The sequence below is a fragment of the Accipiter gentilis genome, chromosome 1, assembly GCF_929443795.1.
Source record: "Accipiter gentilis chromosome 1, bAccGen1.1, whole genome shotgun sequence".
NCBI lineage: Eukaryota > Metazoa > Chordata > Aves > Accipitriformes > Accipitridae > Astur > Astur gentilis.
In genome coordinates, this window is record NC_064880.1 from 4,362,899 (window position 1) to 4,387,563 (window position 24,665).

A 24,665-nucleotide genomic window follows, 5' to 3' on the forward strand; every position below is an offset into this window, starting at 1 on the left:
CATTTTTAACAGGAAAGGTTATTTCTTACCGGAACAACTCCCAGAGGACTGTGATGGCTTCTTCAACAGGGGATTTTTTTAAAACCAGGAGAGGATGCTTTCCTAGAAAACCTGTTTGAATCAAACTGGGATTTGCTATGTGAGGTCTTAGGGACATACTGGATGTGTTAGACTCTATTTGCATCTGCCTTGTCTTGGAACCGAAGTCTCCCTGCAGTAACAGAATCAACATATCCCCAAAGAGGTAATTGTACAGGCAGGCAACACTTGCCCAGAGAGAGCTGCTGATAATGGACACGCCATGAAATTTCTCCAAGGCCTCCACATCTTTGGCCTTTAAAAACAGCCACTTTATCCCCCTCCCCTTTCCGTCATATAATCCATTAACCCTTCACGGCCGAGCAAAGCAACAGGACACCCCTCCAGAGGGCCCCTATCAGAAACACCATAATTGCTATGGCAGCGTGCTTCTGCAAGCTCTGTTCTCTCTGCACAGCTGTGAAACAACTATCCAACAGCAAAGCCACGTCCCAGCACCTCCTGGCAGGGACCAAAAATTACAGCGAACAGCAACAACTGTTTTATTCAGGAAAAGCATGATTCCTCCTAAGATCCATGGCTAACACGGTCAGCACTGTGACCAGAAATGTGCCGTTCCTCCAACGTGTTTGTTCTAAATAAAAACTTAACAGCTCAAAATAGTGGAACAACTGCCTCTCTCCTGCTGTTATTGCAGGTCCTGCAAACGTGCATCACCTGGCTCACTGGGACACCAGTGACACCACCGTGGCTGGCAGGGCTGAGTGTGACCGGTGGCCGAGGACAGCTCCGTCTCTTTGCGCGCTCGCAGGGCAAACCGCTCTCCTGGACTCCCATTGCTCTGCTTCCAGGAGGGCCTGAACTGGGTGGGGAAGCAGGCTCCAGACTTGGGAAAGACTATTACAGCACGGTAGTTATTTCTAGAAGCCCGAAACAGAAGCAAGAGCCTAGAGAGCAGCAAGAAAGAGGACGCGGCAAGGCTATACCCAAATCTGGGATGCCTGCCGTACAGCATCGCGGCTTAACCGCAGGGCTCGTAGTACACGCGTGTGGGAAAGTTCCCTTTCGGGCCCCGTGGGATATTGCCACGCAGCTTCTCCTTGCTCTTTTCACCCCCTGCACTCCCACCACCGTGAAATGGGCTTAGTATTTCCCCCACAGGCAGCAGCTAGCGAAGGCAGCTCTGATCTGCTCCACAGCCTCCCCGCTGCCCAGTGGGGCCAACCAGCGACGCCTGCCCCCAGGCAAGATGCATGTGGCAGCTGGAGGTAAAGGAGGAGGTTTCTCATCTGGTTTTCATTTCCACGGCAAGGGAAAGCTGTCAACAGCACTGGAGATTGGGAGTCCTAGGGAGACCGAACTAGAATTTAACGGCGGGGAGAGGTGTAAATCAGTCTGCCTCTAAAGCCCCTATGCCTTGGGCTGGGCTTTTCCCAGCGGTCTCCAATGCCATCAGCATCTTTGCGCTGCTCTTTCTTCTGGGGTAGGGTGAAGGCGCGTAGAGCGGCGGACAGCCCCAGCACAGCACCCTCTCCGGGAATACGAAGCACCATGTCCGCAGGACGGCAACCTCCCCGGCCAGGCACCCAGCCGAGCGCGGGGCCGGGACCTGGGCTAAGAGCCGCTCCTTTTAGCTCACCTGTAGCACGGCAGTTCCTTCAAAGCTGGTTTTGGTTCCTCTGGCCTCCTCTACTAACGTCCACAACGGCAGAGCCAGTCCAAAGCGGCCCACAGAGGCAGGGCCAAGGAAGCGAAAAGGAAGGATGCAAGAGGCAGGATCCAGTATTCAAGAAAACGTCTTTATTGTACATGTTGGCTTCTATTGCTTGTATCCCCTCCCCAATCCCGTGTAGTGCAAAAAATTCAGAGAAACAGAGTTCCACATAAATAAGTCAGATAACTTACAGAGAAATCAAAGTGACGACGGTTTGACATGGAGTAAGACCGGGTCTGCCTACCAGTAAGGCCAAGCGAACCTCTCCCCCCATATCGGGGCGAGGGCTCCAGCCTAGCCTTGCTGTCTCACTGCAGACTGACGCCGGGGTCCCTGGGCGAAACACATCAACACGCACAGCCTGGAGCCACCCGCTCGGGGATGCTCCTCCGCTGGGAAAAGCTCACATGGGGAAAAAAAAATCACACGAATAACATTTTGGGTGAGACACCACTAACTAAAACTGGCAGAGAAGCCACACACAGTTGACAGTTCTCCTCCCCTCAGGTAGGGTACTACGCACAGACGGACAGACACAGACGCGCATCCCCTCCGAGGCCTCCTCCTCAGCAAGGGATGTGCAGCACCAGAAGCAATTCCACCCTGGGATCTTCTCCCAGGGCAGATGCTGACACCTCGTGTCCACACAGTGTGGGTCGGGGTGCTCCGGACCCCCGCAAGCTGCTGGGGAACTATTTTGCCCTTTCCTTCCTTCTTTCTCTTTTACAGGAAAGCAGTGAGCACCTGCATAGTTAGTACATCAGAGACACAAAAAAGCCTCCCTCCTCCCCAGGTTTCTGCAGAACAGGCTCGGTGGTGATATTGCTCAGGACCCAACCGGTGGGTGACAGGAGTCACCCTGCCCGTTTCGCTGATCCTCAAGAGGCAGGACAGCACCGCACACCATTTGTAATGTAAATTGCTAGAGATTGCAACTGGGGGCCAAGGGCACACGGCACAAAAATTCTCCTCAGCCTGCTACGCTGCTTGCTCCCCCTCCGGTTTTGCCTGCCTGCAGCCCCCCCCTTCAGACTACAGCAGCCACAGCTGGACCAGATGCTGAGAGCCACTGCCACGACGACTCGTTCCGTGTTTGAAATAGCCCCGTTTCTCCTTTCAGCAGTTCCTCCCTGGCCCTCCTTGTTGTACAGTACTCCCTTCAGCTCCGCTCTCCTTTTCGCCATTCCTCACACAGAGGTCTCGGCAGGACCTCGGCACGTTGGGCCAAGCAACGCCCAGCACCGGCACCTTTCACTTCTGATGTGGCCATGGGGTTTTTAGGCTGATCTTCCCTCAAAGAGGGCCCTAGAGCCAGGGGGACCGTGAATGAGCTGGTCGGTACGAGTTCAGCAGACGACTAAAATCCTGATGTCGCTTATAGGAATGGGATGGAAAGGATTGAGACCTTGCTCACGCATAGGCACACGCACACGCACGCAACAGAGCAGACTTCACCGATTTCGTCGTTACTTCCAACAAAGCAGCTTCAGGTGACCTACTTAGGGCAGCCCTTCTGCCACGTTGACCAAGAGGCAACCTGCAGGAGCAGAGCCTGGACATTTGCAGAGACCTCTGCAATACAGAGGAACGGGAGAGCTGTGACAGGCTGGGGCAGAGGCTTGGCAAGTGCGAGGGGAACGAAAAGCGGATTTAGAGTCTGTTCTAAAAGCCAAAAAGGCCGCCTCAGCCTGAGAAGCCCAGACTGTCCCTAGGGAGAGGCTGGGGGGAGAAGCAGCCCAGATTTTCAGAAGCTGCTGGTAATTTCAGGTGTCCAACGTTAGGCACTGTAAGTGGGCTTGTAAAACGTGCAGGCACCTGTCTGGGAGAAATCAGATTGCCGTAAAAATTGTCTTAAGTTGGGGAGTCCCTGCCTCATCTCAAAGTCTCCTTTCACCCCAAAGAAAAGAGAAAAGAAGAAATCCCTAGCCACGTTGAAATTTAGGCCAATGAATACCACCACAAGTGAAATCCGAACTCTGTAAACGAGAAATGAGAAGGAACAGGGGAAAAAAAGGATAAGGAATTAGTTCAAAACAAACAGTTAGACCATATTTCCAATGCTACATTTGAACACTATTGAGGTACCAGTGGTTGAGTCATTCCTCTACAACGTGGAGAACACCTGATAATGTGTCTCTGTTCAAGGCTCACACACACACCCTACAGCACACCCATTGAGAACACCACCCAAGAGGTTCCATGGCACAGGTGGGTCTAGGACAGGCCTGTGACTTACAGTACTAATTTATTCAACCTTCAGTTAATTAAAGCGGTTGCTTAATTGCCAGGGAGTTGCTAATTGCAAATGGTCCCTTCCACGCTGTTTTCGCTGTACGTACGGTATCTCACACATGCACACACACCCACACATCTATAGAGAACATCTTCCAGGACACAGTCATCATCTCATCAACAAATGAGAAAAGTAATTGCATCCCTTCTGCTGCCTTAAAAGCAGGTGGGATGGGGAATACCAGGATAGTGTAAAAAATAAAGGGATATGAAGTCATTAAAAATTAAAATATTAGCATTCAAATAAAAAAAGGCAAAGAAATTAACACCCAAGAAGTAACACCAGGCAATCCTCCTCATTTAGAAGGCTGGACTGTTCTTGTTTAAGAACCGATACCTTTCCATAAACCCAGAATCTGCTTTGCAGAGAGGGGAACAGCAAACAGGCCCATCCGTTCCCAGCCAAACTGTGAACCAGGACCACGTGCAGAGAGCAGGCAGTCACTTGAACCTGGGACAGCGATGGCACGGATGCAAACAAGGTCATTCAACCCATCTGCCTGGCTGGGGACTCCCCAGAGCAATGGTCAGCTGGGATTTTAGTGAATGAGGTGGGGCCAGCTGAGTATGGAAACACTGGAGGGTTCAGGATGCTGCATCCAGTTGTGTCTCCAAACCTCACCTCCTCCAGGCCCCGTCCCTTAGCTGGGCTTCTTTTGTTCGTGTATTTTAAGGCATCAATTAGACACCATTGAGAACCATACAGTGGCCTCAGAGTCTTTAACAGTGCACAATAGGCTTGGTAAAGAGTTTGGCTACAGTGACATTCAGAGGAGCGGTTGCACATTCAGCCGTGTCCTTTGAGAGGAGTGCTGTCCACCTCTGCCACCCCACAGGACTCCTGAAAGCCTCCAAGGCTGGCTGTGCTCTTACGTGTGGCACCGGCTGGATCACGCGAATCCAAGAAGCAGCAATGGTTTAGAGTTCCCCCTCCCCAAAGGAAAATATACGCCCTTTGGGTGAGCGGTGAGATGAGTCTGAACGGAGCAAGAGAGCACCTAGAAGGAGGGTGCTCGCCCGGGAAGCACATTTCTAACTGCTGTGGTCGTGCCGATCCGATGTGTGCACCCAGAGCGGGGATAGCTCCGGGGGTTCGTGGGAGCGCTGGGGCTGGAGGCAGCAGCCGGTACCTTCGCTCGTCCTCCTACAGCGACCGGCTGCCCCGTGGGGTGGGCCACGCTGGCCTAGCGCTCCGCCAGGCACCCCTGTCCCCTTGAGGTAAGGTAGGTCCTGATTCTTTGTCAAAGGCTCGTCGAAGACACCGACAGCGTGGGCGAGGAGGGGGGTGGGAAGTTGAGGAGTTCCAGCACGGCCACCCCCACGCTGCTCCGGCGCGTGAACATGCACGAAGCCGCGACCCACTTGTTGGTACGGGGGTTGTACTTCTCGATGGAGTTGAGGCTGGAGCTCCCGTCGTTGCCACCCACCGCGTACAGCCACCCATCCATGGCTACCAGGTCGTGGGTGCTCCTGGAACGACCATGCAGAGACCCCACGTGAGGCTCGAACGCGGCGTATGTGGGGCGTAGGGGAGCTCAGCACCTCAGACGAACCGGCCAGAGCTCTGCCGTCCCACAAAAGGCAGTGTCCAGCCTCACAAACGCCCAGTGAAAACGAACTACTGGGGCTCAAACAGTCAGTGGCGGAGCGCAGTATAGAGCCTCACGTCTTCCCTTCGCTCCGATACCCTCCTACCACTGAAGAAGTGCCACCTCTAAATAACAGTCCCTAGGAGACTGAAATCCTTGGACTTCCAAGCCTTAAATCCTCCCACAGCCCAGCAACATCTCCTACGTGGCCTCAGCCAACTATATCACCTGGTTCTTTACGGCCACACAGACTGCCGAGAATAAATCCCTCTGCAGAAAGCGCCTGCCGCAGAACGTCCCTGCTCTCCCCTCCTGGCACGCACACGCACCAGTCCCTCGCAGCGCAGCGGGGAGCGTGGGCTGCCTTTTGTGTACAGAGCCAGCCAACTGCAGCGTTAAGCCAAGCCCTGGGGCACGGTCTGCATTTTACGGTTTGGGGTGCCAAGCGAGGCGAGGCTCTCGGTGAGGTGGGATCCCCATTTCTGACCGCAGCAGCTGAGGCTCCCCCGCAGCTCGGGAGCGTGGCAGGGGCAGAGCTCCTTACCTGCGGATGTTCATGGGTGCCACGCTCTCCCAGGTGTTGGTTTTGGGGTTGTAGCGCTCGACAGAGTTAAGGCAGCTGGTCCCATCGTTGCCGCCAGCCACATAGAGCATCCCCTCCAGCACGGCCACTCCTGCGCTGCTCCGACGGCTTAGCATATTGGCAATGGGCGTCCAGGTGTTGATCTGGGAAGAGGCAAAATTTGCTCGTGAGACAAACGTACAAGGCATTTTCCACGTACCCCTGCCAAACCGGTCCTGTGATATTAGTCCCGTTCTAACCACGCAGCTCCTGACAGATCGGTCCTCCCCGAAAAAGACTTCTGGGGGCACCCCGCTTCTTTCCTTTCAAGTCTCCCGCAGGAAGAGCGGCGGGAGCCAGGAGAGACCTCTGCCGCCTGGCTCAGGAAAGCACAGCCGCAGCTGGCAGGAGTCCTGCCATCCCGGGGGGCCTGAGCACAGAGATGTCTGTGCCAGGCCACCAGCCACGTCACAGCTGAATCCCAGCCCAGGCATAGGGGGTTGAGCTGTATCTATTTCGAATCTCTACGAGTCACGACCGTGGCTTTACAGCTCGTGAAAAACCTCCAGGACCTTCTCTTTGATCTTTCTGCAGCGATCTAGCCCGCTCTAACAGAGCTGTGAGACCCCAGGCCCAACACACGTCGCCAGCCTGCCACAATCCCCGCTAACCGCTCTGGTTATGCATGCAGCAAGGACCTCAGCTGGAAACAGCTCAGGGCATGTACAAGAACCGTTCTTCCTAGAGAACTTGAGCTGGCCTACAGGCGGTGGGGATAGAGAGCGTTCTGGCGGTTGAAAACCGCAAAGAGATATCTCGGAGCCTGCACGGATGAGCTTTCGCTCATTTTGCTCTGGATTGCACCCGGGATACTCTGCCCCTGCAGAAGAGCTGGGGAGGGGGCCGGTCCCCGCTCCATCTCATAATCACGCATGGTAGTTTAAGTCTCAAGGGAGGCAGGGAGGTCTGTGCTGCACAGGCTCATGTGGGCACACCTTCTGCTCCACTGCTGCTGCAATACTTTGCTAGGAAGCGGTCCCATCTCAAGCCACGGCAGCGGTTTGCTAAGACACCACACGTACCTGATGTCTCACTGTCTGCCAAGTTCTCTAGCAACTTGTGGAGCCCTCAGCTTTCTGCAGGGCCCTTTCAGGCACCCATAAAGAGGGGAGAAGGGAAAGGGTTATCAGGCGTGCTCTCTCTTGTATTTACCTGGGGCTCATACTTTTCTACTGTGGCTAAGTGGGATGAGCTGTCATATCCCCCAACGGCATAGAGGTTGCCTTCTGCAAAGACAGTCACACATGCACAGGAGTTAGCTAAAGAGCATGGCCCCAGTCCCAGCACAGCCTCCCACAACTCTTGCACAGGGTGCCCACGTAGGTATCAGCTGAGCCACAGTGCCTCCTGCTCCCCGGGCAGCCAAGCTCCTCTCAGCCGGGCTCCCCCAGCTTCCCCTCCCCTTGCAGCACGGAGCATCGTGAAATATTCATCAGGCAATTCCTCTGCCACGCTGCAAGCTTCCCAAAGAGCTCCTTCGCCTGCTGCTTCTTGACCTCCTCGTTACGGGAGCTGCAAGTGCTCCCCGCCAGACCAACGGGTTATTTTTAGCAGCAGAGGCTGGAGCGGGGGAATGCCAATAAAGGCTGTGGCAGAGAGAGTATGAGCTGGTGATGGAGCTGGGGGGGGAAGCTCTGAGTCAGCGCTGAGAGCTGAAACCAGAGAACAGGGCAGGGGAGAAGCACCCTAGGGACACCGGGACACGGCACAGCAGTTCCTGGGACCGTGGGGAGCAGGGTGCTACCCCGGCATCCCCAGGGAGGTCCGGCACCTGCTAAGGGTGGGGAGTGGTACTTGCATTGCCCCCATAGCTGCGCTAAACAACCAAGTGGCCAGTTCTCCCACTGCATCCTCCTTGAGGACAGAACTCATTCAGTGGAGTCGGGAGACACCACAGCATTGCACCTAAGGTTGTGACGCCCCCGGTAGAGACAGTTTTGACCCTGCGCTACTGCTTGGATCGTCAGTAAAAGGACTGCCCTGGTCTAATAATGAAGGAGTAATAAGGTTGTCTCTTCCTTTCTAGGGAGAGGTGATCATCCACAGCTAGTCCTCTTGCTCCAAAGTAGAAGGGGCACAAAGGAGCTGAGGAACAAAGTTGTGGGTCCTTTCAGGAGTTGCCTCCAGAATGTGATGAAACCCAATTACTAGCGAGACTGAGGAGGAGAGGAGAGGCAGGGAGCATGTCAGGACACGGCAGAGGAATGGCTGGGCTACCCGGACTCACAGCTAGGGCATCTAGGAAGAAGGGGCAGGAACTAGAACAGAAGAACATCGAAAGGAAGCACCAGAAATGCAAGAGACAGTCCGCACAGAAGTCAGTCAGGTCCTCATGCCATCACCCACCTAGCGTTGCCACCCGGACGTAGCGTCTCCTGGTGCTCATGGCAGCGATGGATGTCCAGGTGCCTGTCAGAGGGTCGTACCGCTCTGCGCTGCAGCAGGCAGGGACACAGGAACATAAGGTGTGACACTGGCAAAGCCCAGGTCAAAGCTCTTTGACACAGGCCCTCAGGGGCAGCTCCCAAGGAAGCTTGGGAATAGACAGGGAAAACGGAGGGAAGAACTGACAAAGGCTGTGTTCTGTTGTGGCAGAGGGCTACAAAACGATTTTTCCCCTGAAGAAACTTTGCCTGGGCCAAAGACATAGCATGGGAGACATGGCTGGATTGCAAGACATCTACTCTGGGGCCCGTCCTTGTGGGCTCCCCAGGCACCCAGCCCCGAGGACAGTGCATGCAAGAGCAGCGGAGGAGCCCGTAGCAAGGCAATCCCCTACCTGTTCAGGCACGAGGCCCCATCGTACCCCCCAGCGGCATAGAGAAGCCCATGAAGTGCTGCTACACCCAGGCAGCTCCTCCTGGTGCCCATGGACACCTCGGGTTGCCAGGAATTGGTGACAGGGTCGTAGGACTCCACTGTGGCCAAATCAGAGGTCCCATCGTAGCTGTGAGGGAGAAAAAAGGAAAACGCGTTAAGAGCTGGGAAGCCTGGACCGCGGGTGAGGCTGTGGGCTGGTCCTACACCTCTGGAGCCGACCCAGAACCCAGATCGGCGCCGGCTCTGTTCGGAGGGTGCAGAAAGCATCCCCGCGGCTCCCGTGCCCTCCTTACCCGCCCACGGCGTACAGCTTGTTCCCAATGGCAGCGACTCCCACTCTGGCCCTGCGAGTCGACATGGAGGCCACCATGTGCCACCGGTCCGTCCGCGTGTCGTAGGCCTCGCAGTCCCCGTGGATGGCGAACAGGCTCCCCCCACCTGCGCGCGGGATGGCAAACAGAGCAAACAACAGTCCAAAGGCCCCGGGAAGGGGTTTGCACGTACGTTGTGAGCGCGTGGCGGGAGCCTGCGGGAGACTGAAAGAGTTAATGTCTCAAACACTGTGGTGGGGCAAGTTCTGCTTGGAGGGGGATGGCGTACTGGAGGGTGCGCAGCTCCATGTTCTGATACAAAGATTAAACAATGGCCGTGTCTGCAGGGAAGGAGAAGTTACTCCACAAACGACCCCCAAGCCCAAAGGCTCACAAACTGCTCATTAACCTGACGAGTTCGGGTGCCTGCCCGAAGGAGGGAAAGGATGATAAAAGGACACAAACTGAAGCCCCGGGTGCTCAAGCCCACCAGGACTGGACCCCTCGGCTGACTGAACCAACGCTGGACCCAGGACCAGTGAAATCCTTCTCTCTTCCTTTTTCTCTGTCTGTCTTCTTCTCTCTTTCCTTCTCCACAATCCCTACACCTCATCCGTTTCAAGGCATAAACCATTGACCCAGTCTGGACTATGAGTGGATCCAGCTGCCCCTAAACCCTTCTCTGAGGAGGAGTCTGGAAAGCGAGGGGGGGTCTGCTCTGAACCTCATGACTCAGCGGGAGGAATCTCCTTATTCCCTGAATTGATGTATGTGGTTACACGGTTTACAGAAGTAGTCTTATGCCGATTCCTGTTTTGAGAAACCCTGCCACCTACTACCACGCCTCCCCAGTTCAGTTTGCTTCTGTCATGAATAAAATCTTGAACTGATCATTTGGTGTCTTTTCACCTTCATTTAGCCCGAGGGAATTTCGAATTAAACACGACTCCCTGGTCTGTCCAGTCTGGGTCGTGACAGAGCCTTACCCACAGCAAAGAGCACGGTGCTGGCCCCCTCGCAGCGCCGCGGCCTCGTCCTGCTGTTGCTGAGGACCCCTCTCTGCTCCGGCATGAGGTGGTACTTGAGGGCTTCGATCAGCAGGTCCTTGCACTCCGAATGATGCCGCACCAGCAGCTCCGTGTCCACGTTGCTCATGAGGAAGTCCCGGCTCAGCAGGGGCAGCCGCACGCACTTCATAAGCTGCGGGGAGAGGAGTCGCACCCCATCGGCACGGTGGGAAGGGTTCGTCCCAGTGTCGCCCCCACGTCTCCCCTACAAGCCCCGGGGACCCTGGCAAGGCTGACTCCACCTGGAGAAGTCATCCTGCTCACTTGGCAGAATAGGCAGCCAGTGATGAAGGGCATCAAAGCACACGCAGCAATTCAGCCTTAACGTCTCTGCAGAGCCAGGAGCCCTCAGCCTGGCCGTGATATGTCCCACAGCCACCCCAGATGCCCACCCTGCCCTCTGCCAGTACCCGCATCCTCTTCCAGCACTCGTGGTACAAGTTACAGTCCTCACTGAGCCCAGGCACCGCTCCCCTCCATCCAGCGTGCCCCACGTTGCCTGCATTGCCCACAGGAGGGATGTTTGAGCGCGCACAGTCAGCAAAGGTGGAGACAGAACTCTAGGGTCAAGCCCTGGGGTAGGCAGAAACCCAGGGGAAACCCTCAGACAGAGTCTACCTCATCCTGCCCCATCTCAGTCCCAGCCTTGGGGAGGACACCTAGGGATGCTTCCTCCTACTGCCTGCCTGGAAGCATGAGAGTGGCGAGGTGATGAGAAGCCAGGGCTGCTGAAGGCACCGACAGTGCAAGGCTGCGTCCCTGAGAGGGTGCCCACGCCGTGCCAAGCACTGGCAGCCCCACGGGAAAGGCCTTAAGCATGTCTTCTCCAGTTGCACCTTTGGCGGGCAGGAGGCTCGCAGACCCATGCTCCAAGGTGCAGATGCAGAGAGACAAAAGCATGAGCTAAAAGGAGTCCCTGCTCGCATCTGCCTGAGCTTTTTGTTTGAGGATGCACGTGAAAGCTCAGCTGACCTCTCCTGCTGCCCACATTCCCCCCAGAGCTCTGCGGGCCGGAGCTGCCAGGGGTCAGACAGGGCATCCCCCTGAGATTTGTCACTAGTATGGACGTCACGCTGGGAGTCTGAACCTTCTCAGCAACACCCTCATCTCTGCCTGGACTGGAAGTGGTATGACAGAGATCTGCTGTCCCTGCCCTCCGGCCACCGTGCAGCTTCCTTCAGCCGTGTATCTACCCAGACCAGGCACTCGGAGCTGGTGGGTAGATCCAGGCCACCTTCCCCAGCAGACTCACCCTGGGAACATGCTGTCTTCTGCTGTCCACGTCATGTTTGACCCAGCTGAGCACAGCCCGGTACACCTCCTCCTCTGATGGCACATTGAGGCTGTCACTAGAAATGAGGTCCAGCACCTGCAGAGCGGGATGGAAAAGGCAAGTGTTTGTTGGTGTGGTTTGGGAGGAAAGGATGCATTCACACTCTCGGGTAACTGGCCCAGCAGAACAGCACTGCCAGAGGCAGAGCCCCTGCCTCCTATAGATGCTGGCAGTTGAGGAGTGTACAGCTAGTGTCTCTCACTGGACGCAGAAGGATCCAAAGAGCAACCGGGTCCCCCAAACCACGCAGCTGTGCCTCTCCTCTCCTTGCAGCACCGGTGTGGAGACAACTGTGCCTTCCATCACCCCCCTTGGCTCATTTCCCCCCATTCTGTGTCTGAAACTGCTGCAATGCCTGACACTTCCAATCAGCACCAGTGAGATCAGGCAGAAGACTGCTTGCACCCATCCCTTCAATATTGCACGGGATAGAGCCAGGGGTCCTGGCTGTTCCCAACACACTCGTTTCACCTGCCAAAGACTATGGAGCTGGAGCAGGTGGAGATACGTACCCTCCCGTTGCTGCCATGCACCCCACTGCCCCGAGAACCGACAAAGGGAGGTGTCTGTATCCTGGTGAGGGACCACACAGGTTCAGGTGATGCAGAGCAAGGACTGGGAATGCCTCCTGGCCAGGGCACAGGACAGCACCCTGCAGGCAGTGACGAGCCACGGGCCATACCGCCACCACATGAAAAGCAGCAGGAAACATTAGCTGAGCTCTGAATTAAACATCACAGCTATCTGACCAGGGCAGCCAGAACTTATTCCTTGGCCTGTGCCCCCAGAGAGAGGGCAGTGTGCTCAGCGCTCATGTGGCAAGCACCAGCGACAGCAATTATCCTCGGTGCTACCCTCCCATCCCTATTTCACATGGGATTAAGCTCACTGGCAGCACTCTTCCCACGTATTGTCTCTCCATTGAACGGAGAAGACCAAAGCACAGAATCTGGGTATGTTCCCCTGCCAAATCCTGTCCCCTCAGTGCAGGCTCCTTGGGCTTTTGACCCGCAGACCGTGCTTTCCAGCACAAAAAGCCTTGCCACACACATACCTTCACACTCCTATCAGGACCTCACCTGTTTAAGAGGCAGCAACATGAACTCCTCTGTCTTGGACACCTCCACGAAGTGTTGGAGGACATACTTGTGCGCGGACTTGAGGAGGTCGCTGCAGGAGTGTGTGTCAGCAAAACCCCGGATCCCCAGGCAGTTGGATGGGTCGAGCTGGCTGAGTAGGAACTTGCAGCAAGCGTCCCGCACACCATTGAGCTGAAGCAGGCTGGCAGCAGGAAGAAGTGTCTGGCAGTGGAAAAGAATGGGGGAAAAGAGAGTTTCCAGGGCAAGGAAACCATTTTCACCCTCGTCTCACTGCAAGTCAATAACAGAACAGGCTTACTGAACACCTTCAGGCACACAAGCGCATAAGGGACAAAACATTCTTTGTTTCCAACAGGACTAAGTTAAAGAACAGCCGAGAAGGACACCTGTAACTCCCCCCAGGGCCAGAAAATGGCAGGAGAATGGCAGATGCTCAGGACTAGCCCTGGCCATTGCGTAGTGCTTTGAGGAGCCGTTCCCAGCCCCAGCAGTCGCAAGACTGGGCGCAGGGGAGCAAACGAACTCCCTGACCACTGCTAGATGCAGGTGCCAGCACAGAACAACAGCTGAAAGTGTTGAGCAGAAGGAGAGAAGAGTGCCCAGGAGGCCAGAACGGCTTTGTGGAGAAGAGAGGTTTGGGGGGAAGCTCCTACCTGCACGTTCCCCTCGCCCACCACAATCTCAGCCGTGTAAGCGTATTGCACCAGCTGCTCCAGGGCCTGGGGGTCAATGTCGTGCAGCGTCACGTGCGTCTGGCGGCTCTCGCTCATCTCATCTGGGGCAACACAGATACTAGACGTGAACAAAGTCCCACGGCAGGATTGTTTCCCCACAGGAAGACTTGGCCATGCATGGAACGAGCCACATCCACCTCCACAGCCCAGGAAAGGTCTCCTGGCCACCTCTTAGCAAGGAGGAGCAGCAGTATATTCTAGGGATACGGGGTCCATGTCTGCAGGATGGGCGTCAAGATACCTGTGCAGGGGGTTACGGGCAAAGGGCTTCATGGAAGGGAGTCAAAAGAGGAATATTACTGCACTTGCTCACAGAGATGATATACAGGCACTGTATTTCCATAGGGTAGGGCAGTGAGAACAGGGAGCAGGACAGGAAGGGAAGGGGTTTGCAGAGAGGAGAGGGACCGAAGAGCTGGGAAACCCTGGCCACGGGGAAGAGAGGACACTACTTGCTTGTGAACATGGCGTGGAAGTACGGGCTGCACGACGCCAGCACCACCTTGTGGGCCTTGATCTCCTTGGTGCCCACATGGAGCACAATGTCGCAGAGCAGCCCACGCTGCCGCATGCGGTTCATGCACACGAAGGCGTCGTGATAGTGCCGCTTCGAGTTGTGGGAGATGCTGTGGCCGTCGCGGTTGAGGAGCTGCACACCCCCTTCCATGGCTGCAGGTGGTAGATGGTGGGCTTTCCCTTCTCACCGGCACTGACATGAGGGAAAACCAAAGCATTACCCAAGGCAGGAATAGCTCTAGCCCCAGACAATTCCCATGGGCCCAAAGTATGCCCACCACTACGCAAAGACCCTGTGCAAGAACAGCTCCCGTCTAGCCAGCCCCTGCCAGGGAAACATCATCCTGCTCGTAAACCAGCGCTGGGGGGGAGACAGTCCCTGGAGGAACACAAGTAGTACAAAGTGATGCCGAGACTCTTCTCTGTTCTGTGACACTCACTGCTTCCCAGCTGTGTTCATCTTTGGATCGCTATCCTCCTTACCTGCCTTCAGAAGGGTACTGCTCTACAACATACGCGCTCACACTGGTTTTCCCTGAAGTTGCACCATCTCCAAATCTGCCTAACGAAGTGCATTTCCATGCAATATCAGCAGCAGCATTGATCTTGGAAGTCTCACCAGGGCATGGCAGTCCTGCGTTGATCAAACACAGCTTAAATAGACCACTAGAGACAGCGAATGTGACAACCCTGATTAGCCTAAACAAAAAATAACCAGGGAATCCCACATCCTAAAAGGAGAGAGTGATGTTACGGACCACAGCTCTTCAAGTGGTGGCTGTTTCCTTCCAGCTTCCAGAAGATGCTACGAGATTTGTAATGAACGCACCCACCTTCAAAAGTTAAGCTCAGAGAGCTGCTGTCTCTCCTGTGCCCACACGATTCAGGAGGATAAGGCAGAGGGCAAAGGCAGTTGCAGCACAGAGCTCTACACTCCCAGTACACAATCCTGCAGACCAGGCGTTCAACTCCTGCCATTTTATATTTCAGGTCTCTTTTCGGACAGAGGCTGGCCATTCCCAGTTAGGGAACAGGAAACATGTACTTTAACATCCTGATTTCCACTCCCCTCCAGTGTCCTCTACCCAGGCACGTCCAACCTCACCACAGCCTCAAGGCTGCACCAAACAATCCTGCTCCAGCACCGCAGACTCCTGCTCTGCGCTAGCCTAGCAGGCAGTTTGGGCAAAGCAGAGCCCCTAGATCTCCCTGGAAGCAGCCCCAGCTGAGACGCTGGCTGTCCTTCCAGAGGTAACTTTGAACTTCAGGTAGTTTGGGTTTCACAAGGAGGGACGGGAGACAGCAAAGACCAGAGATGCTGATGAGGCGGCTGGGACCCAATGCAGAACTCGGTCTGCACGCACACATACACGCCACTGAGCATGGAGCGGGACAGTCCTTCCACACAATCTGGGATAGCCCAGGTAGACAGCAGGAGCATAAACTTGATCGGCTCACAGGAAACAAAAAATTGCCTCATCAAGGAATAAGGGCATTTATTTGTGCAAAAATGTTTTCTCTTTCCATGCTGTCCGCATCTAGGCTGCTCACGGTGTTTCAGGAGGCGTTCGACTGTCTCCCTGCCAGCAGCACCCGAAGGAAAGGTGAGGGAGTGAAGAGAGAATGACTGAGCAGCAGGAGCAAGAAGGGGGAGGGAGCAGGAGAAAAAGGCAGCTTGAAGAAAAAAAACAGCCCGTGTGCCGCACTCGTGCGCCTGCCCCCGCATCCCTGCGGCGAGAGAATCCCCTCAGCCTCTGTGCTCCTCACGACACCTACACGTCGCCAGCCGTGCTGAGCCTAAAAATAGAAACCCACCATGCTGTGCCTGCTCAGCCACGAACGCAGCCATCTATTCGTTTTTAAATAGCAATTGTATCACGTACTGGAGTCTGGGGGAGGAAAAAAGATGAATAAACATCTTCCCTGAGCAGGAGAGAAGCCTGTAATGCCCTCTTCTATTTGCATCATCCCGCGTGATATGAGATTCTTCATTTCACTGTCAGCGGGGAAAACTCACAGGCACACAACAAAGGCAATGCCTGTTGTTGCTTTCCAGTAATGAGAGTAGGATGCCATTGTGCCCTTGACAGGAAAGAAAAGCCCCCGAGTTAACCGGCCTTCTCCTCCCACAGCCCTCAGCTGAGCTTTTCAGAAAGCTGCAACATCCCTGGGACACCCTCGATGTGTTAATTGACATGCGTGGACACTGCTGGGTAGGAGGTGCCCACAAGAAGGCGGTTTGTAATTATTAGCATCTCTACCTGGGCTCAAGAGCTCCTTTCCCAGACCTAGTTTAGTGGCCAAGAGCAGACGATGCTTTCTCGCCTTTATTCCTGTCCCTCCTAGCTGCAAGCCTGAGGGTTTTCCTGATCTGCTTGAGCTGGTTTATCTTTTTAATACACTGCTAAGCATACTTCTCCCCATCAGTATTTAAGTCATGCCCCAGCTCTAATTGAGAGCACTCGCCTCGTCCCTCCTGGGCGCTGGTAGCAAGGGATAGGAGCTCCCGGCTCCGCAGCAGTGGGAAAACCCAGGGGGGAACAACGCAGGACAGGACAGAAGAGCAGGGAAAAGATGGGACTGCTTCTCCTTGTGCTCTCGGAGACTTGTGAGGAAAGGTTTGTCGCCCCGGCCAGGCGGCGGGTAGCACACAATTCGGCCCCAGCGGCGAGGGGAGCGACACAGAGGGCACAACAGGCTGAAGGTTGCTGTAGCCGATGCATTGGCATCACAGTAATCAAACGCATTTCCAAAGAGGGTCGGAAGCGCTGGGCTCTCTTCCCAGCCCTGCCACTGAGTCATTGCACAACTCTGGGCTAGTACAAATGTGGAGCGACAAGGGTGACATTATCTTTCCTTGCAATGATTCCCACGGCCAAGAGGTAGGGACCAGCTATTGCTCACCCCCCTCGAGGGCTGGCACGCACCTCGCAGAGCTCTGAAGAGCTCAACTCCATCACCACCGGTGCCTCCCTCGCCCACGCTGCTGTGCAGCACCCCGAGCTACACCATCGCTGTGTCACTCATCCTCTGACGCGACCGAGCGGGACCAGAGGGAGATGCCATCCCAGCCACCGGGCTCCCAAGAGCATCCTCGCACCGAGGGGACAGTCCACAGCCGACGTGACCCGCAGGCAGCCTGAACCAACTCCGCTCGATGGTTTTTCATTCCAGTCACGCTACGGCCTCAGCAATCCCTCCCCTGAAAAGCAGCTCGCCCACCCGCCAGCCACCTTGGGAAAAGGTCACCCTCCTGAAGCGCAGGGAGCGCCGGCAGGGATCTGGCCTAAGGCTTGCAGTGGGTACAGCCCCTTCGGTCCCACCTCCCAGCGTCCCCTCCGCTCTGCAATTACCTGTTCCCATCAGAGATCTTCTGCTTTAACCGATCAGAACATAATCAGTGGGGAAAAAGGGAAAGGACACCCCGCTGCTGCTTGTGCTGCTCCCTCTACCTGAACTCTCAGCCTCACTGGCAGCACTAAATATTCCTTATTTCCTTGTAAAACTTCATTCCCAGGAAATGAAGGTCTATGAGCGCTGCTAAAATATAATTAATGAGGAACAGCGCCTGGACCACAAGAGACAGTAAAGCAGTGTCCAGAGCTCCAGCGGGGAGAAGTAAATACAAGCCCACTTTTGTGGAGCATGCAGCAGCATGAATGCACGTGTTACGCATCAGCTGTAATGGATGCGGTGGCTGACTTGTAATAACTCTTAGGTTATGACAAAAAAAAGAAGGCGTTTGTTTGGCTCCTATGAGACAGAGCGTGGCCATGCATAACAGCTCTGTTAATTAATGCAAATGATCCCTGCCCAAAGGGAGGTCTGTTCTCTTTGCACAAAAAAACATATTTTGCCGAGAGTGAAAAGAAGCGTGCTGAGCAATAAACAGGGAACAGAGTATCCTCCAGGGAAAAGTTCAGAGCCTGCCCTTTCCCCAGGAAGGCCCTGGAGAATGGCTTTTTGTTGACAGCCTGGATGGAGATTTTGTGTCCGCCAGGCTAGCTAGGAGACTGCAAAGACACATCCTGTACATCTGGCCAGACGTTGGGGACGAGTCTTTGCTGTGGATAAGGTGACATCCCCTACTCTACGGCACAACGTGCCCTAATGCCTGACACACAATCACGCTTAAATCCATCACTTCCACGTGTGCCCTATGCCTGTGTTGATATTCCAGTACCTCTTTTCTGGCAAATCAGCTGCAAAGCCCCGCTTTGCACGCAGCACTGCATCTCCCACAGAAGTGCTGCCGTCAGACCTTCAGGACAAGACGTTAAGTCCTGGCTGGCAGTCACCTCCACCCCAGGGTGTCACGGCACGAACAGAGCAGAAGGCAGCACAAACTAGGTCAATACGATGGCACTATGTTGCCAGTTTCCCTTTCAGGGGAGTAGTTCCCCCTCTTCGTTGGTCTTGGGGGTCCATCTCCTGGCCATAAAGTCCTTTTTTTTGCCTACTGTCCTCCTCTGGCTCTGTCCCCAGGCAAGAAGGGGCTGCTAGAAGCGCTACTCAGTTGTGCCCAGCAGCTTCACATCTCCATTCTGAGCAGTGGAGCCAAAGCAGTGCCCTCTACAACAGCACAGCAAGATTTATCTTGAGGCAATGCAACAGCATGGACCCCTGGGGAAGAAGGAGTCACAGGCAGGAATCGTTGCTTCCAAGTGCATCTCCGTCTCCCCTAGACCAGAAATCAGAATTCTTATTTTTAACCCCTCTGAGAGGAGTCGCAGGCCGTTTGCCGGTAAGCAGCCACCTGCAATTCAGCATTCCCCCAAAGAACCAAAATGCACAATACAGCTCTGGGCAGCCTAAGGGGGGCACAGGCAAGCCCCTGCCCGGCTGTAGGGATGTGCACACAAGCACAAGTAGCTCTTTTCCTCCTGGGAGCAGGGCTGGGAAGAAGATGTGCTCCTGTGTTCCTGCAGACTCTTCCTTCCCTTCAACACTCAAGGGACACAAACAGCTGAGCCGGCAGTAACAATAGCTGCTGTTGTGCCGTTGCAAAGTAAGATCACTAATACAGCTCGTACCAGCATCCAGAGATGCAGCCGAGTACAGTGCAGGCCTGCAAATTTTCACCCGCCTTATTGCTTTGTGGAGGGTCTGTTAATTTGGCTGAGCTATCCCTTTTGTTGAATCCTGTCCATGGCTCTGAAGCCCAGGTCTAAAGAGAAGCTTTAAACTACCAGACAACTAGCAGTATTTTTGCATCAGTAATCCTCTCCCAGAAGGCACATCTAAGACACCAGGGCTGTTTTCGCAAGCTACAGCAGATAGACACTACCCGCCCTTATGCCTCAAACTTGGATATTCCAAATTCTTGCTTCTTTCAGAGGGGCCTGGCACTGCCCATTACAAAATATATTGCACTCCTACCTTTCCTGCTGCCTCCCCCACAATGAACACCATCAAAGAGGATTGGAAATCATCCAGTTGTATATGCCCGGGACTCAGACGCAAAGCAGGCACTAAATCGAGGCAATTGGCCCCACCAGGTCTTGTACCATTAGTGTCACTGATACAGGCAGAAAATCCTACCCCCTCAATACAATACTTCAGGGTTCAGTCCCTTCTCAGACGCTGTAACACTTTACCTGCACCCAGAGAATTCAAACAGACACCGACAGCGTGCAGCAGCTCACGTTCTGTCTTTTTAATATAAGGTTAATTGTGCGTTCAGCCCAGAAGAGCCAGCAACCGTGAGGAAGCAGAGGGACCTCATAGTTCAGGACCAGCGAGTGAACTAGATGCTCTGAACTGCAGGTCCAGTCATCGCTGATTTACAGCTGCACCTATACAGAGGTCAGAACTGCAAATGTTGATGGAAACGTGACTTAACGTGGCAAGGGGAGCTGCCATTCCTGGCACCAGCTCTGCCTTCGGAGGTGGCACGAGGGACGGCAGAATTAGGAAGCTGGCAGTTTCAGACAGCCAGATTGAGGACTCGGACACCTTGCGCCCCTCTGCCAGCTCCTGACGGACACGGCGGAGGACGTGAGCAAGCCAAGAACACGCAACTGGGGTGAGCTGCAAGGAGAGGTTAGGAGCACGCGCCTCAGCCCCGAACGCTTCTCTCCACCTCCTCCCCTCTCTCCTCTGCTCCCGCTGCCAGCGGTACCCCGGACCACATCTGCCTTCTATTCCCCAAGCCCCCCCGCTACGGCTGGGAGGACGAGGCGCGCGCTGCTCCTGCCGATGGGTGGAATTAATCTGCTCTGAGCTAGCCTCAAGGCAGCACGGGGCACCGCAGACAGCGCTGAGTCTGCAGGACTGAGAATCCCCAGCTCTCAGTAGGGTTTGGGTTTTTTTAATGAATTAGGCATAACTGACACGCACTGAATCCTCCTGTCTAGACATCTGCAGAGAAGTGACAAGCTGCCAGAGAGGATGTGGAGCCTCGGCAAGGGGGTGGGGAGGACGGGGAAAAAAACTGCACACAGTTGCCAGCTCTACGGCACAGAGACAGTGCTGGCTTCAGGCAAGAAGGGCATTCAGCACATTGACCTAGCCGGTGTCTTTCAGCAACTCAGTGGGTTGTAATCAATCGGCTCTGCTGCACACAGAAGGCTGGAGGTCTTTTCTAATTAAAGCCTCTCTCCCCATTACTCCTGGGGAGTTTTGTTTGGAAACTCAGCTCAAAGTTGCCCTCAGTCACCCCAGCTCACGCTCAGAAGTGCTTTAGCTGAGAGAGGAGGGAGCGAGAGGCAGATCCTCAACGCCTGCACCGGGACATTCCCGCATCTGAAAGAGAAAAAGGGTACCCAGCCTGCTTAGTGCCTACCTGGGTACACAGTCTTCTCCCTCCCTCATGCACACTTCGCATTAGGCAGCAACTCTTCCTGCAGATATCTTCAAATTCAGCTTTTGCCTTCAGTATTTTGCACACAGGGGATCACAGCAGCTCCAAGCAGGGCTCCATGGTTGAGGGATTTAGAGGCATCTGTGCTAACATTTGGGTCACTTTAAGTAATCGGTTGTAAGGGTCAGGACCCAAATAGGTTCGGGACTGCCGAATTCCCAGGTTCGGGAGAAACAAGAACTGGAAACTAATTCATGCCTTGAGATGCTCAGCAAAATATGCAGGTCTCCAGCTGCACTGGGATTAGACAGCAGTCCAGCACAAAGCACACCAAAATCTAAGTGAAAGGAGCCCTTTGTCTCTGCCAAGGACTGGAAATGTGGGTCATGTCCTAATTCCCCCTTCCCAGTGTCCCCCAGCGGACGCAGGAGCGGAGCTACCGTCACATCCAGTGCTATTTTATGGCACAAGCAGTGCCAAACCTCTACACGTAGGCATCAAGCAAGTCTGCTCTCCAGAATGATAGTTAACAGCTTCAGCTGCACTACCCATCACTGTGGTATTCCTGATCTCCCTCTAGCCTCCTCCGTGACAGACATCTCCGTCCCCAACTCATTTTTCAGACAGGTAAACAGACAAGATGAGAGGACTCAGGTCATTGGAGGCAGCCCGCATCAGAGGATCTCAATATTCCCGGCTCCTAGACTTGCCCAGGAGCTCCCTCCCTGCAACATCCTTGGCCAGCAGCTATTCAAAGAGGGATTGTGCCCTTTACCTGTCCGCTGTGCAAGGTGATGGCGTCTCGAGTAGGTGGCAGTGGGCCAGTTCAGAACGGGTCGTTATCGCTCAGCGATGCCCTGACGTCAGGCAAGAGCGACGAATCTGGTGAGATTCAGCGTGAGCTTCTAAAGGGCAAGTTGAGCCCATGACATGATGCAGCGTGGCCTAGCAGCTCCAGCGGTAGACTAGGAAAGAAGGAAAAAGCTCTCGGGTCTGCTGGCTGCAAACGGGCGAGCGGATCTTTTCCAGACGGATAAGCCAGGGAACAATGCTGCTGCCGATGGCCTGCGAAGCACCGCTCGTGAGTGACTCTCCGAACCAGGAGGTCACCAGTGGAGGTCACCAGCTGCACCCTGGCCTCATCCCTTTCGCAGAGACTGCGTGGCCCACGCCACGTTCATGGACAGCTTACAAACCCTCCTACCGGCTTCAGTCGTAGCGTGGGTTGGCAATGTAGACGTCCCGGACCACGTAAGCAGATCTGCATTTCCTCTTCTGAACAAGCTCGGTGCTTCACGCTGTGGAGCAGTGGGAGCCTGTTTTCAGGCCAGAAAACAATTAAGAGAATTCCCTCACATCTTCTTGCAGGCAACAGCACAGGCCACGTACAAGAAAACTGAGCTATGAAGAGCGTGTGACATAATGGCCTTGAGTTTGCTGGTATACTGGGGGCCTGCCAAGGCCAGCGGGTCCCAGACCCCGGGAATTTCAGCTGAAGGAGCTCGAATTCCTGTCCCTGAGAAGTCACATCCTTTAGAGAAGGCAGCGTGGTTTGCAGCCGCTTCTAGCAGGCCAGGTGGAAGGGGTGAAGCCTCTCAAGACTACCAAGTCTCCCAAGACCAGCTTGTCTAAGGGTTTGGAGGCAAGGCTGCAGCACCTGAGAAAATACAGAAGCCAGCACTGAGACTTCACCACACCTCTTTGCGTTTTCGAGCCTGAAACGCAGCAAAGCCAGTCCAGAACCCAGAACTGACTCCAGTCTTCAGAGCCTGCCTGCTTTCATTTTCACGTGCCACTCCATCTACAGAGACCCAAACTGAGGCTGATGGGGGCAAGAGTGGACGGCCACCAGGGTGGGCTGGCAGAGCAAAGAGGTTCTGTTGCCACCCTCCCCAAGCTGACCTGAGCTGACAGAGAGCGTAAGGGACTATCCCAGCTACCCGAGATGCTAAGGAGTGATCCATTTGGATCCCAGACCGTCACGTCAAGACAGCAGGTGACTTACGCCTATTTACGCCTACGACTTAGATGCTATTTGCTGTGATTCATGAATCAGTCAGTTCTCGGGAAGGAAACTCAGATCTTTACACCCAAGATCCCCAAGAGTCTTACTCACTGCCACGCTGGATAAACTATTTCCAGCAGACGCTCATGGGTCAGGAGAGAAACCTGGGGTGCGGAGGGGAGAGATTTCCACAGAGACGTTTGCTTGGCTGTGGTGATCGTAACCAAAAGGCTATTGTACATTGAAGGGTTAGCGAGCCACAAAACGGTGAACTTCTAACAAACCGGCACCTCCTGGTGCAAAACGCTAGCACACAGACATCCCAAATCTGCTGCGGAGGTCCCAGCCCTCCTCCCAGCCTTAAATGCAGCTCATGCCTCCGCAACATCCATACTGAAAAGGGGCAGTAGCTCTCCGAGGCTCGTTTCAGCTGTGCCCTGTCCTAGGGACAAGAAGTTACCTGCATCAGCCTAGCGCACCTGGAGACTGTCAGGATCAAAAGCGCCCGAATATCCACATGTTGCTGAATCACTCCAGAACTAACCTCCCTCCTTGCGGTCTCCAGCAACGGAGAGAGCCCCAAGAGAGCGCTCATCGGACAGCGGCCGCTGAAGTCAAAAGGAGAGCAGGCTTCCTTTACAAAAAGGCCCCCTAAAAGCAAGGCCGCCGTTTCTGCAGTTTTCTAGCTTGGCACAAAAGCCCGGTCAGTCGGTGGTCGGGTACTGACGCACAGACCTGACCGCTGCGTTTCTTCCTCGCCGTAGAGAAGCCGAGGTCCCAGGGCCGGCATTCCTCGGAGAGGGAGGTATTTGCTCTGGCAGCAGAACCAAACCGGCTGCCAACCTAGGACCATCTCCGCGAACAGAGATGCCGTAGCTGGAGGAGAGCCCTCTGCCCTGACGGTCACTGCAGAGGCTGGAAAAAAAGCTGCCTCCCGCTCTTCCCCCCGCAAGTTGCCAGAAACCCCGAGGCGCCGTTTCTCCCCGTGCCCTTCAGCTCCCCCACGGCCAACGATATACCAAATAAAACAGCCCGTGCGCTTCCACCCGGGGTTAAGCCCAACCGCAACCGGCAGAACCTCTCTGCAGCTCTTCCCCGGGCCCAAAGCATCTCGCCGGGCTCGAAAGCTGCGGTTTTTTCCTTTACCGAAGGGATCGCTCCACGACTTGCGGGGAAAGGAGACCACGTTCGAGCCCAGAAACGCTGCCGGCCCCGGTTCCCGAGAGCCGCCGAGGTCCTACGGCCAGCAAGCGGGCAGAGGCAGCCGTTCCGCAGCGGCTCCGGCTCGTTGTTTAACCCCCCCTTCCCACGCAAAAAAAAAAAAAAAAACAACAAACAAACCAACTTGCTCTCCGGGGAGAGCAGGAGCAGCGGCCCCGGCGGTACTCACGGCTCAACGGTGCAGCGAGGGCCCAGCCCGTGGGATGCTGCGGGGTTGTCCCCGCTAACCCCCGCACCGCTACCCGCCGGCCCCACGCTGCGGGGAAGGCGGGGAAGGGGGCGGGCAGGTGCGCGGTGGCTGCTGCTGCTGCTGCTCTTCCTCGGGACCGGGTCCGGGACCGGGGCGGCCCCGTTGCTGCGGTTTCCTCCCTCACCCGGAATAACCCCACGGCGGAGCCGTGCGAGAGCTGCCCACGGAACGGCACGACTCGCCGTTACACGGCTCCTCCCCCCCTCCCCCCCAGCACGCCCTCCTGCCCGCAGTTAAATCCCGCCACGCA

At 55.2% G+C, this 24,665-nt stretch overlaps 1 protein-coding gene across 4 annotated transcripts; it reads right to left on the bottom strand.

Moving 5' to 3' along the window:
* Positions 1-1,856: 1,856 nt before the first annotated feature.
* KLHL17 (kelch like family member 17) lies at positions 1,857-24,609 on the bottom strand. Of its 4 annotated transcripts, XM_049817411.1 has the most exons (13): positions 22,144-23,287; positions 21,715-21,904; positions 14,078-14,330; positions 13,541-13,662; positions 12,867-13,088; positions 11,707-11,823; positions 10,374-10,587; positions 9,370-9,514; positions 9,036-9,203; positions 8,603-8,691; positions 7,409-7,482; positions 6,179-6,360; positions 1,857-5,515 (listed from the first exon to the last, which is right to left on the bottom strand). In XM_049817411.1, the coding sequence occupies exons 3-13, from the start codon at positions 14,286-14,288 to the stop codon at positions 5,287-5,289; spliced, it is 1,773 nt and encodes a 590-aa protein (XP_049673368.1). In that variant the 5' UTR covers positions 14,289-14,330; positions 21,715-21,904; positions 22,144-23,287; the 3' UTR covers positions 1,857-5,286. The 4 variants fall into 4 exon arrangements, with proteins under 4 accessions (XP_049673368.1, XP_049673282.1, XP_049673460.1 ...); XM_049817325.1 differs by lacking the exons at positions 21,715-21,904; positions 22,144-23,287 and adding an exon at positions 24,335-24,609; XM_049817503.1 differs by having other exon boundaries at positions 21,715-23,287.
* Positions 24,610-24,665: the final 56 nt, after the last annotated feature.